Raw genomic sequence first — 14,253 nt, forward strand, 5'->3', positions numbered from 1 at the left:
TGGGCTGAATAGGATTTAGGATAGTTTTTAATGTATTCATTTTCAATCTCTGTGTCCTTTAATGCAAAAGCTTTTATCAAATAGAACAGTTGCACAGCAGGGAAAGGAGGAATGGAAACTCGCTATTTAAAAAGTATAATGTGAAAGTCCTTGGATGATGGTTTTGCCCTCTAGTTTTGTGAGACCCTTGCAAATAACAGACAGGCTGATGGGAATAACCCCATTGCCCACATACCTATTCTGTCCAGTCTGTCCAGTGCCACCGTCTCAAATGCCCTTCTCATCATGGGATACTCCTCCAGCACCTCATTAAAGTTGTCCACCGAGAGGGAATAGAGGCGGCAGTAAGTGTCGGCTCTCACGCTTGCCGTGCGCCGCCCTCGAGTCAGCAGGCAGATTTCTAGAATGGAAAAGGAACAGCTTTTTTGAAGTATTTTGACCGCAGAGAGCCCTTACTAAATCACAACGGTTTCATCTACACTGTAAAATTAATGTAGTTTGACACCATTTTGACTGCAATGCCTCAATGCTATGGAACTTTGGCAGAGAAGGCTAAAGAACTTGTAAAACTACAACTCTCGTTTATGGTTGGGATTTATTTTGAGCAAGGTTGCCATTGCTTTCCTCTGAAGTTGAATGTGATTTGCCTTAGCAGGTTTCCATGAACTGAGCTGGGATTTGAACCCTGGCTTCCCATAGTCCCAGCCCAGCACTCAAACCATAAATCAGACTGATTCTACTCTGTATCTTGCTACCCCCTTGTTGAAAAAAGAAGCTTGGCTTTTTAAAAAGGCAACTTGGAGCTAAGATTTAAATGAAGTATCATGGAGTCTCTCCACACCCCAACACTGCTGCTTTCATGCCAATCTGAGCCCCATATTTAAGGCAAGAATGGGCAACCTTGTACTCTCCAGAGGTTTTGGCCTGCAGCTTCTATCTTGGATAGCAAATGTGAAAGGACTATGGAATCTGTAAATGAAAACATCTGGAGGGCCCAAGTTTCCCAACCCCTGAAGTCTGACCTCTCTCACTAACAGAAGGCAGCTGCTTGGGGATCAATGCAGGAAAGCCTGTTATGTCAATCTGTGTCCTTTTCCATAAATTCAAACGGGGCCAAAGGAGGATCTGGACCAATGGCCAACTTGTGACACAAACCTTCCTAGATGAAACTATGGTCATGGAAGCATACTGACTTTGTATTTACATCATGTTTGCAGTGGAGACTATATCACAGGAAACGGTTTGGAGGACCACAGGCAAAGTTGGCTGTGGCTATGACGGGACCCTTGTTCCAAATGGAGAGGGAACAGTAGCAATTTCCTTTAGTCTGGGCTTCTGCTTTGATATCCTTTATTTATTATTACAGGTCATGGTACTTTTCATGTGTTAGACATTCCCTCACATACCACTCGTTTGTTTGTTGACTTCTTCTCCAATAAAGTGGTAACGAACCAATGTAGAAAAGAAAAGAAAAAAGAAGCGTAAACAGCATAGAAAGACCTGCTTACCTCCAAAGTAGGAGCCATCTGCCAGCTTGGTCTCCTTGTTGCCTTTGGTGAGCACGCTGACCACCCCGTGCTGGATGAAATACATCTTCTTCCCAATCGTCCCTTCCCGGATGATGTAGTCGGCGGGTTGGAACACCTCAAAACGCAGCTTAGTCAGCATGGATGTGACAAAATTGGGGTCTGCATTTGCAAACAGAGGCATGGAGGCCACAAGCTTCCGGCAGTTGAAGTTGATGATCTCCTGGCGGGAGAAAGAGGATCCGGTGAAGTCACTGTACTCGTTCAATTTCATTCTCATTCAGTAATATCGAGAATAAGCAATCAACGAACACATCATCAGTCGAATATATAATGATGGTGTATCAGCTGCCTGCCCCATTCCAGCATTGCTCACCTCTCTCAAGGGTTCGCTCAGCTCTCCCAGGATGCTCTCCTCATCAAACATCTTGCCTTGGTAGCGGTGCTCGTAGTAATCGTGGATCCTCTGGCGCATCTCCGCCGGAAGCTTGTGGAAGGACATGTACTGCTCCACTTGCTTGTACTACACGGGAAGAAAACAGCAAACGGATACATTCATTAAAGTGTCCCGACTCCGATAAAACGTGTTACCCGTGAACCTTAATGCTATATAGTCAGCCCTCCGTATCTGGAGGTTTAAACTTTTGTGCATTTGATTGTTTGCAGATTTGATTGATGTGGTTTAAGAATCTCTAGATCCTCCATAGAACTGTGCTTTGAAATCCTACAGATGATCTTCGCCCCTCCAAAGCTTATTTTTGTTATTCTAGATCAGGCATGAGCAAATTTGGGGATTCCAGGAGTTTTGGACTTCAACTCCCAGCATTCCTAACAGCCTCAGGCCCCTTCCTTTTGCCCCTCAGCCGCTTAAGCTGGGAGGGTCATAGACATGTGATTGTGCTGAGCATGTTCAGACTCAGGACTCCATTTTGTAGTCAGTGTCTACTTAAGCGGCTGAGGGGGGAAAGGAAAGGGCCTGAGGCTGTTAGGAATGCTGGGAGTTGGAGTCCAAAACTCCTGGAAGGCCCAAGTTTGCCCATGCCTGTTCTAGATCATTCTCCTTTGGAAGGGGAGACATATAAAAGGCAACATGCAGCAAATAGCTTAACAAGACGCTTTGAACAAAATTGCACAGAGCAATGATTCAAGGATTGGCAGTAACTCCTTGCAGAAAGGAATTTCAGCTCTGGGTCCTGACGTGCTTTGGCTCCTCCTGACCTTGCCCTACTTTCCCCCAAAATGAGACCTCTGGACACGGCAGAATTTCCAAAAACAGAGAATCCCTGAGTCTCAAGAATACCCAGATGCCATGACCTTAAAGCACTTCTTTTCCATGGCATCGGGTGGGCGGGTGGGGTGGGGGGAGCTATAATTATTCAGTGGTGCGCGAGAAGCACTTTGCACATGCCCAAGGGTACCCAGGCAGCACACAGCTCTGTATGACTAATTAAGAAGGCTGCCAAGAAAAGGCTCATTAGAATGGATGAAGTTTTTGACTGGCCTGGCTTGTGGCCCAAGGCTGAACCCTAGAGCTCAGGGGAAGAGGATCGATCCTGGCGCAATGTAAGCATTATATCCTCTATTGATGGACAGAGCTGGAAAAAGTTCCTGTTTTGGTCTTCAGTTTCCCAGCAAAACCCTCAGCATTTCACAGTTTGTAACTGGGACTTGTGTAGCCAAGCAACATCCACATCTGTTCAAGATGATAAACTATCAATGAGGAAGAAGATACAAGCTAAGAGAGGATGCAGCAGTTTGCTTTTGCCTCAGTTTACTGGGAAGGGCAAGATTTTACCCTTTATCTCGTTTGCCAAATGTACTGGTGTTGACACACTGGAAATACAGCTTATGTCAAGGGCAGGGAACCTGTTTTGAACACAAAAGGACAGATTTACTTCTAAACCTTTACAGGGTCCGCCTTCCAGTGATGAGTGGGGCCAAAGATAAAAGAACAGGCTCCCTCATACCAGCATGTTACAGCTCAAAACTCTTGAAATGTGCATTAATAACAATTTCTCTGGTCAGGACCTGGCCATAACTAAACGATCTGGGCGCAAACAGGACAAGCAAAAAGTCTATGAGTTTGAGATGAGGGTTTGTGAACATTCATTATGGGTTGCTGTGAGTTTTCTTAGCTGTATGGCTATGTTCCAGAATAATAATAATAATAATAATAATAATAATAATAATAATAATAATAATAATAATAATAATAATACTATTTATATACCGCCTTATCTCCCAGATGGGACTCAGGGCGGTTTACAGTCATAAAAGCAACACAAACATTACATAACAACACAATAACACATTATTAAAGTAAAAAATACAATTTTAACAATAATTAATTATAATAATAATTAATAATTATAACAAGCATTATCTCCTAATGTTTCGCCCACATCTATGGCAGGCATCCTCAGAGCTTGTGAGGTCTGTTGCAAACGAGGCAAGTGCTTCTGGAACATGGCCGTACAGCCCAGAAAACACAGCAACCCAGTGATGCCAGCCATGAAAGCCTTTGACGACACAATGTTCATTATCCGTGCAGCATGGATGTGGGGAAATGAGACCCTCCAGAGGCAGTTCAGCTTGGATTCCCAGCAGCCCCAGCCAATATCATTGATGGCCGGTGTTGGGCACTAGGTCTGAAATATCAAACCATCTGTATTTCCCAAGCGAAACATGGCGCTGGAATGAGCCCTGAAACCGAGCAGGAAGGCAAACAGGCAATAAAGAATGATTTTGGCCAAAGGATCGCCCGAGTCCCAGCACTGCTTTCAGTCCAACCTTCTCTCAGAACTGGCTGAGATAGATAAAGTTTAGGAACTGAAGTTCACCACCTCTGCAAAACCACCTGTCCTCCATTCTTGCATAATTTCAAATGCTTATTATGCATCGTACTCTGTAAACAGAGCCATTGCTCATCCGCAGGAAGGATGGCCCGCTCTGGCAATGCCTTGCATGCTAACCGCTTCACAGGGTCAGAGATCAGGGAGAAGAGCATAACGTATTCACAGATGCCGAGGGGATGCTGGTTGGGTTTCCTGGAATTTCACTGCCATTTGTCTCCAGCTGCTGACAGAGGAGAGGGCTGGCAATATTCATGAATGCTAATGGCAAGGCCTGAAATTCAGATATTCCCCCGCTTTCCTACTTGAATCTGAGCAGTGGGAAATCTGCTACACTGCTGTTTATGGACAGATGGGCGGGAATGTTTGTTTCTCTCTGAGCATATTTGTTCCCAGGCAGATGAAATCTATTGGGGCTGGATGTTGAGGGTAGATGGAGCCCAAACTAAACCCCTGTGTATTCCTCCCTAACACTTCCCAGCTCTCTCTCACACACATACGCTGTTTCTTTGTCTATAACTGCCATGAAAACCCACAACTAACGTCACATACCCTCACCCCAGAAAACCCCATGATAGGCTCATCTTTGAGTCACCATGGCTTGGAAAGGATTTGAATACACACAACTGCTACAATGTTTGAAGGAATACTCTCTGTTGCTAGTGTGTAATAGTACTTGCTCAGAATAAAAGCTTGTCTTTAAAGAGATCCTCCTTTCTATGTTCTCTTCGCATGCTTTTGCCTGGAGTGGGCATGTGTAAAGGATTTTCCTATCCCATGGAAGGAGAGGGAACGTCTCTGCAGAGCCATATGTGAGACCTGTTGGAAACTAAGCAAGTGGGGTTTATATATCTGTGGAATTTGTAGGGTGGCCTCTAACACCTCCTAACAAAGGATTCCCCCAGGCAGGAAACAGCTAGGCTTTGATGCTGCAAGGCTATTCAATGCTAACCAAGGTAGCCAGTTGAAACATCCGCACTTGCCTCAAACAGACAAGAGTTCTTTTTCCCACCCTGGCCATTCCAGAGTTATATAAACCCCACTTGCATAGCAAACTGACCTCACAACCTCTGAGGATGCCTGCCACAGATGTTGGCAAAACGTCAGGAAAAAATGCTTCTAGTACATGGCCATACAGTCCGAAAAATTCACAGCAACCCAGTGATTCCAGCCATTCAACAGCACACACCTCTTCTCTTTCATATCCCTTTTCTTCTAGTCCTTCTCATCCATTTCTTCCCTTCTCTCTTAACACTTCTCGTCTTTTCTCTCTCCCTCCAACACAAACTTGCCTCTTTCCCCCTCTTCCCTCTCTCCAAAATATCTTTCTTTTCTTTCCTGTCGTTGCTATGTCCCTTCAAACCCTTTTAGGACTCATGATCCCACCCCTTCTAATGTGAATCCACCCCTTCTAAGGCCATTCCCTTACTCCTTAGCACTCCTCTCTTCTGTCTTACCTTTTTACATTCTCTTTCACAAGGAGATATATATTCCTTCTCCTTTTCATTCCACAGTCCAACAAGAATGGCAGAGTAATTTCCAGGGGTCTCAAGGGTTTGCATGTGCAGAGCACTTGAAATTCCGTCAAGAGACACACATTGCCCAGTCCTGAACCTTCTTGACACTGGATACAGAATTAAGTAAGCTCCATCTATTATTAACACTTCAGCCAATGCAGAGAATATTATGGCTAATCTCACAAATTGCTGGTGGTACAGAAGTATAGGCTTATGGCTCCAATCATTATAGTCATGAGGTACAGCAGGACAGAGTGGCGATGTGGGCAAATGGGGAAACTGGTTGCAAAAGAAGGTACTGGTTACCTCCTTATGCAAATGTTTGAACACTAAAACTGCTCATGTGAGTCAGAGTTAAGTTGACAGCATGTCCCAGGACTCCAGCTTACCCTATATACTTATGTACACGTCTAGAAATTTTAGCCCAAAAAACCATCCCCAAAAACTTGAGTGGATTTTTCCACTCAAGAAACCACCCCATTCTCTGAATAGATTGGCAAAAGGCAAGAGTTTAGGAGAAGCAAAAAGAAGCCCCGGCCCTCTCTCTCCAATGGTGCTGTGCTTGAGTGGCACTCGACACACAGAATGACCCTCAACATAAGCATAGATCATAACAATATCCATCATCTCCCCCATAACCTGCCCTGGACTTATACATGTATATATATATAGTACATTCGATTGCACACTATTTGCATTGCCACCTCTCCAAATTGGTGGCCACCTACTTATGCAGTTGAGTTGAGCCTGAAAGTCAAACAACATACCACCTCTAGAAAACAAACCAACAGTTAGGGCAGGTGGACTGGCTGTTTTTCCGTCTCGTCTCTGAATTTCAGTAAACCAAACTGAAAAGCCACGAAAATACAAATCAACCCCTGGAGATGTGACTGCACTGGATTGAACCTTCTACCTGCTAAGCACTATTTTTCTCCCTCCTTGATGCCTCTTATTTCAAACAGGTTGGCAGGCTCTTGCAGATGCTCAAATGAGGAATGACAGCACGGACCCGTGCGTGCTTCCCTCTCCAAAGCAGCAAGGGTCCCCGGAGTCTTAAGAACTTTGCAAACATTTATTTCTCATTGACAACAGGCTTCAAAGCACTCTTGGCAAAGCAAAACGGCCCAGTGGTGGTGGCATCCACAGAGAGGAAAGGATGAGGTTTGAGAGTAAATAATAAGAAGATCCAGATATATAAGGCAATCCAATATAGATCTCTGTGTTATTCATTGCAGGCAGAGATTCTGAGGGCAATTTGTTGTCGGGGATCGTCAGCCTGGGGCTGAGAAATGTGTGTCCCTCCAGAAGTTCTCCATAATTCTTCACCCTTGGCTATGCTAGCTAGCTCAGTTTTTGGTCCTCCAAATCCTTAACTTCCTGAATTTCTGGGATTTCTGGAAGTCCAAAGTATCCAGAGGAGCAAAGGTTGAGCAAAGGTTGTTTCTGGTGTGAGAGAATTGGCCATCTGCAAGGACGTTGCCCAGGGGATGCCCGGATGTTTTACAATCCTATGGGAGGCTTCTCTCATGTCCCTGCATGGAAAGCTGGAGCTGATGGAGGGAGCTCTCTCCGCTCCCTGGATTCAAACTGCTGACCTTTTGGTCAGCAGTCCTGCCGGCACAAGGGTTTAACCTATTGCGCCACTGAGGGCTCCATAACTAAGAGTCTGGTTGTAAGTTAACAAGGGAGATTGGACTGATCCCTTGTTAACTTATGGTAAAGGTTTCCCCTTGGGAGTTGGTACTCATCTCCATTTCTAAGCTGAAGAGCAGGTGTTATCTGTAGACACTGTAGACACTGCCTAGGTCATGTGGCCAGCATTACTGCCTGGAGTGACATTACATTCCCACAGAAGTGGTACCTATTGATCTACTCACATTGCATGTTTTCAAACGGCTACGTTGGCAGAGGCTGGGGCTAACAGTGGAAGCTCACTCCACTGCATGGATTCGAACCGGCAACCTTTTGGTCAGCAAGTTCAGCAGCGGGTTAAACTTACAACCAGACTTATAACTAAGGTAGAGTCTGGTAATAAGTTAACAATGGATCAGTTCAGTGTCTCCTTGGAGCATAGCTAACTTTTCTTACTTTCAGAAGTGCTACCTGATGAAAAGGTGAACAAAGAACATCACATGGTTCTCTAGGCATTTTCTAGGACTTCCAGCACTAGTCTATTGCTGTGCATTATACTGTGTAGCCATTGTGGACTCTTCCAACCCCATGATTCTATGGTTGGATGATAACGTCCAACAGAAGTTAACCATAGAATCAGTTTGGAGGACCTAGAAAATGCCCTCCAAACATTCTAAGAGGTGTCCTCTCTATGGTATTTTCTAGATTCTCCAGTGCAGCTCTGTGATATGTTTCTGCCAGAGGTTGACCAGGATAGGTCTTTGCGCATATACATGGACGGGCTGGAAAATAACAATTGTAATTACTGTTTCTGTTACTTGCAAGAAACACCCAAAAGCACAGAGTTCTTTTTAGAATTGCAACTACGATGATGATTATTTACTCTTGGAATTGTAAATGCAATTACTTCTTCAAAGTGCCTTCTGAGCTCAGGTATAATTTGCATCTCATTCATGCAGCGGTGCCCCCAAAGGATTCCAGGTGAGCTTTTAAAAGAGGCAAGGACCACCTGAGATGCAGGGGGCTTTTTATTAAAGGTTTGAGTCAATCCCGGTAGCCATGCTTTTGATAAGGCAATTTGCTTGTTAATAGCAAGCCGTTGCTCTACCAATAGACCGCCGGGGGAGGGCTTTAAGCCGGCCGCTTAGTGCCCCCCTTTTCCTTCCCTGTTACCATCCTTCCCGCATCCTCATTGGCTCCTTCGGCCACAGACTTGTTGAAAGTAGCACAGCTCTGCTGAAAATATCTTCCATTGGATTGGACACATATTCCCCGCAGACTTAATTGAATGGTGGAGCTCCAAGTCACCAAGTGTCCTCATTCCAACTAGCTGCTATTCAAGCTCCAGCAAGACTGGAAGTAAATATTAGTTTCGTGATGCATTATTCCTTGCCACTGCCTCCCGAAGGGAACAGGATGCTTTCCCCTCTCATTTGGATGAATATCCTCATGCCGACAGGCTGGAGAAATACATTTCTCTGCAGTGAATCCAGAGAGACATCTAACGTGACATTGTTGAAGGGTTCTGTTTATGCCTAAAAGACTGGCTCACACATCGCTGGCTTGGTGGAGCATCACGCTCCTGAATTTACATTCATGGGGGTCAGGGCCAAAGGGAAAAAGGGGAATAAATAATGTTTTTTAAAAACCTTAGAAAACACATCTTTAATCCCTAAGTCTAGGCTGTATGGTCAGCTTTCGCTGGACATTGTCAAATGGTTCCCCCGTCTTGTTGAAACCTAGCAAAATCCATTGGAAATGCCTGATAGAGCTCAGATCAAGCTCAGTTCACTGGAGTTATTATATCTACTGGTAGCACATATACTACAGTAGAGTCTCACTTATCCAATATAAATGGGCTGACAGAACGTTGGATAAGCGAATATGTTGGATAATAAGGAGAGATTAAAGAGAAGCCTATTAAACATCAAATTAGGTTATGATTTTACAAATTAAGCACCAAAACATCATGTTATACAACAAATTTGACAGAAAAAGTAGTTCAATACTCAGTAATGCTATGGAGTAATTATTTACGAATTTAGCACCAAAATATCACGATGTATTGAAAACATTGACTGCAAAAATGTGTTGGATAATCCAGAATGTTGGATAAGCGAATGTTGGATAAGTGAGACTCTACTGTACTACTATATCTACTGGAGATATGAGGCCCCCAGTGGCGCAGCGGATTTAACCACTGAGCTGCTGAACTTGCCAACCAAAAGGTCGGCGGTTTGAATCTGGGGAGCGGAATGAGCGCCCACTGTTAGCCTTAGCTTCTGCCAACCTAGCAGTTCGAAAACATGAAAACGTGAGTAGATCAATAGATACTGCTCTGGCGGGAAGGTAATGCCGTTCCATGTAGTCATGCCAGTCACATGACCTTGGAGGTATCTACGGGCAATGTCGGCTCTTTGGCTTTGAAATGGAGATGAGCATCAACTCCCAGAGTCGGACATGACTGGACTTAATGTCGGGAAAACCTTTACTGTGGAATGAGATGGGCAGGATCATAAGAAGCAATGACACACAGAGAGACAAAATATACACATATGAAACTTGTGGTTATTTCGCATTCCCAAAGCATAATTGTGCGCATTGGGGAAAAAAGAGCTAGGAAATGTTGCTGTTTTGGAGGATATATATCCAAGAGAGAATATATATCCAAAGATATATATTCTCTCTTGGCATTTTCTACACCAGGCATGGGCAAACTTGGGCCCTCCAGGGGTTTTGGACTTCAACTCCCACCATTCCTAATAGTCTCAGGCACCTTCCTTTCCCTCCCTCAGCTGCTTAAGCTGTTATCCCCAGCTTCTGCCAACCTAGCAGTTCGAAAACATGCAAATGTGAGTAGATCAATAGGTACCGCTCCGGCGGGAAGGTAACGACGCTCCATGCTGTCATGCCTTTGGCCACATGACCTCGGAGGTGTCTATGGACAATGCCGGCTCTTCGGCTTTGAAATGGAGATGAGCACCAACCCCCTGAGTCGGACACGACTGGACTTAATGTCAGGGGAAACCTTTACCTTTATCTAATACTAATGTCAGGATTGGAGGTCCATCTTCCCTCTTGGGATTCCCACCCAACTCTGATGTCCCATAAAAATATTTTTGGGAGTTTATTGGTCCTATGGAAGGCTGCAGAAATTTCAGTTTTTGCTGGTGTTGGATACCATATATTGGACCTTTGCTATGATACCTGCAAGCTTCCTTTGAGGTCCCAAATTAAAAAAAGAACGAGATTTGCTTATTCATGACTATATTGCAAAAAAGGAACTGTTATGCCTTGGAAAGCCAGTAAACACACTAGCTGCTCAGAGACACACACAAAAAGAATCCTGCAGTCAGTCTCTCTGATCTTTAGCCTCCAAAAATATATTCCAAAGCACTGAGATCTACCGGGATTTGATTTAATTAGTTTGAATGAAACGGCCCCATTGGACCAGCGTTGGGCTTACCGCTCCTATTATTTCTCGGTCTACTAGAAAAATGCATTTTCAGAAATGGCACATTTTCCAAAGAAAAAGAACAATGTGGTTAATTTTCTGGAAAACATTACATAATGGCTAGAAATCCCACCAGTGACACTTGGTTATACAAGCAGATATAAAGGAGAATATTGCAAAAGGAGGGACCATGTATCTCCTTCCACAGTATCTTGGTCCTGGATTTGCAACAGCCCTGGACCAACTACAGAAGAAATAGGAATCTTATTCTAGGGACAAAGGTCAGCAGTTCGAATCTGGGAAGCCGGGTAAGCTCCTGCTGTTAGCCCCAGCTTCTGCCAACCTAGCAGTTCGAAAACATGCAAATGTGAGTAGATCAATAGGTACTGCCTTGGCAGGAAGGTAACAGTGCTCCATGCAGTCATGCCAGCCACATGACCTTGGAGGTGTCTATGGACAACGCCGGCTCTTTGGCTTAGAAATGGAGATGAGGACATGAAAGAGAACTGGTTTAAAATGCAGTATAGATGGTATATTACACCTTATAAAATTTCAAAATGTTTCCAAAATGTCTCCAACAAATGTTGGAAATGTGGCCAACAAACGGGCACCTTTTTCCACACCTGGTGGTCTTGCCCAAAAGCACAACATTATTGGAAAGAAATAAATGAAGGCATCCAGAAAATACTCAAACTGAAAATTCATAGAGAACCAGAATATTTCTTACTAGGGATGCTAGATATAGAAAAAGACAAAAACAAGGAGATTCTATTTAATTTCTTGGCTACTGCAGCTAGAATAGTCTATGCCAGGAACTGGAGGCAAACAGAAATACCGAAAAAAGAAGATTGGTTACACAAAGTGCTAGAGATTATGAATATGGACCGACTTACATATTGGTTAACGCCCAACCACGGCTTACCCAAAAAAGAAACTAACTGGGACTTTGTAAAAGATTATTTGAAACAGATGAAGATAGACCTCATTTGTTGAAAGTATGCAATCTCAAGGAATAGAAGAAGACAGAGGGGAAGCAGAACTGAAACAAGAATATATGGACTGGATTAAATTATAGGACTATCAAAGTAAGAAGGAAGTCAACAAACTTTTTTTTACCTTTTTTTTCTTCTAGAATTCATTATTGTTAGATAGAATTTCCTTTTTAAATATATACTTCTATATAATTTTTTTCTCCCTTTTTTCCCTTTTTTCTTTCTCTTAGCCTTTCTTTCCCCTTATATTCCTATTTTCTATACAACCAAAATGTTCTCACTCTTTAGTTGTAATCTTATTTTATTGTATAAGACTAAAAGCTCAATAAATATCTATATATATAAAAGAGTGATGGCATCACGGCGACCCACAAAACAACAAAACTACAGGCCCCCCAACCTCGAAATTTGACAACACAACCCATCATCCATGCCTCTAGGTTGATACAACAAAAAGAAAAGAAAAATAAAGTCCTAATTTGAGAGAGAGGAATAATTGCTTTTATCCAATTGCTGCCAGTTAGAAGGCTAAGCTCCTCCAACTTGGTCTCCTAGCAACCCAATAAAAAATAATAAAAAACACTAAAAATTAATACAATAAAATACTATAATAAAAGAAAATAACTAAAAATTATATAATAAAATAATAAAATATAATAAATAAAAATATAACTTACAATAAAATTAGCAAAAAATTGCAAATAACGTCAAATAAAAATTACACAACAATTTTTAACTAATACCACCACCACTTTGCCACAGCAACGCGTGGCCGGGCACAGCTAGTATTTGAAAAAAAAAAGAAAAGAAATGGAGATGAGCACCAACCCCCAGAGTCAGACACGACTATACTTAATGTCAGGGGAAACCTGGGCCAAAGGCCACTTCCAGAAATGTTCAGCCCCAAGGCGCTAGACAGCTACTGCCCTAAGAGAGACTTGTGTGTTCTACAACATTAGAGGGGGGCACATGTAACCCCTCAATTTTAGGTCAGGGTGCCTAAGGCATCCCACCACTATCCTGAAAGCAAACAACTTACCTTCTCCTGATACTGTCGGCGTGAGGAGTCCAGGGACTGGATGAGGGCCGTGGCATGGCCGATGAACATGGCATAGCAGGTGGCACCCACGATCATGCTCAGCATAGTGAGCCATACGTCGGACATGCCCTTGGGGGCTTGCTGTCCGTAGCCGATGCAGAGCATGTGGCTCATGGCCTTGAACAGGGCATAGGAATACTGCTTCCCCCAGGAGTCATTCTAAAGAGACAGACAGACATGGGTTACAAGACACAAGATGGACACAGCCTGGGAGATTTTCGAGAGTCAGACCTTCAACCACATGAAGTTTGTGGTGTTTTGTGTGCTTGGTGCTCCCCATCCCATACACCGGCCTGTGCTTAAATGCTCAACCATTCTTTTTTTGCAACTTTAGTTGCAAAAATGATGCCCAGAGCCAACATCTGGAATCCAGAGATAGCTGCATCGTGACAAAACTTCTCTGCCCCATTCCTACTACCGTGTTTCCCCAAAAATAAGACAGTGTCTTATATTAATTTTTGCTCCCAAAGATGCTCTAGGTCTTATTTTCAGGGGATGTCTTATTTTTCCATGAAGAAGAATTCACATTTATTATTGAACAAAAAATGAACATTTACTATATACTGTACAGTAGTTGTCATCACAAACCAGAATAACCAGACAAACTGTGAATCCCATCAAGAACTTCTTGTGACTACCAATATTTCCATGTTATGTACATTTATGTACATGTTATGTACATCTATGGTATGTACATTTACCGATCCTGCAAGCTCTGGTGTTCTGTTTGGCGGGCATGCTTCCTAACACAAACTTTGCTAGGTCTTACTTTCGGGGGAGGCCTTATATTTAGCAATTCAGCAGAACCTCTACTAGGTCTTATTTTCTGGGGATGTCTTATTTTAGGGGAAACAGGGTATGTTACTAGACATTTTTTATTTCCTGAAATGCAATTGCCTGGGACATGGAAGCCAGTATCCTGTTGCTGACAAATGCAGGCAAATAAGGGATCGTGTTTACATTCTTTTGGAAGTAGATCTATATTACCTTCTTGTGCAAGGTCCTCCCCATTGTAAGCAATGCTAACTATAGAGCAGGCATGGGCAAACTTTGGCCCTCCGGGTGTTTTGGACTTCAACTCCCACAATTCCTAACAGCCGGTAGGCTGTTAGGAATTGTGGGAGTTGAAGTCCAAAACACCCGGAGGGCCAAAGTTTGCCTAAGAATAGAGATGCCCAAGA

General features: G+C 43.4%; 1 protein-coding gene across 3 annotated transcripts in view; it reads right to left on the reverse strand.

Moving 5' to 3' along the window:
- hcn4 (hyperpolarization activated cyclic nucleotide gated potassium channel 4) overlaps window positions 1-14,253 on the reverse strand; it is an 83,985-nt gene that overhangs the window by 8,334 nt on the left and 61,398 nt on the right. For 2 of the 3 annotated variants that reach the window (XM_008121016.3, XM_008121017.3), the window contains exons 4-7: window positions 13,013-13,231; window positions 1,903-2,049; window positions 1,509-1,749; window positions 236-400 (exon numbers count right to left, since the gene is read on the reverse strand). In XM_008121016.3, coding sequence (XP_008119223.2) covers window positions 236-400; window positions 1,509-1,749; window positions 1,903-2,049; window positions 13,013-13,231 — 772 coding nt within the window. The remainder of the gene's footprint in view (window positions 1-235; window positions 401-1,508; window positions 1,750-1,902; window positions 2,050-13,012; window positions 13,232-14,253) is intronic. The other variant, XM_062963456.1, reaches the window with a different exon arrangement.

This window comes from Anolis carolinensis, unplaced genomic scaffold, assembly GCF_035594765.1.
Source record: "Anolis carolinensis isolate JA03-04 unplaced genomic scaffold, rAnoCar3.1.pri scaffold_11, whole genome shotgun sequence".
NCBI classification, from domain to species: domain Eukaryota; kingdom Metazoa; phylum Chordata; class Lepidosauria; order Squamata; family Dactyloidae; genus Anolis; species Anolis carolinensis.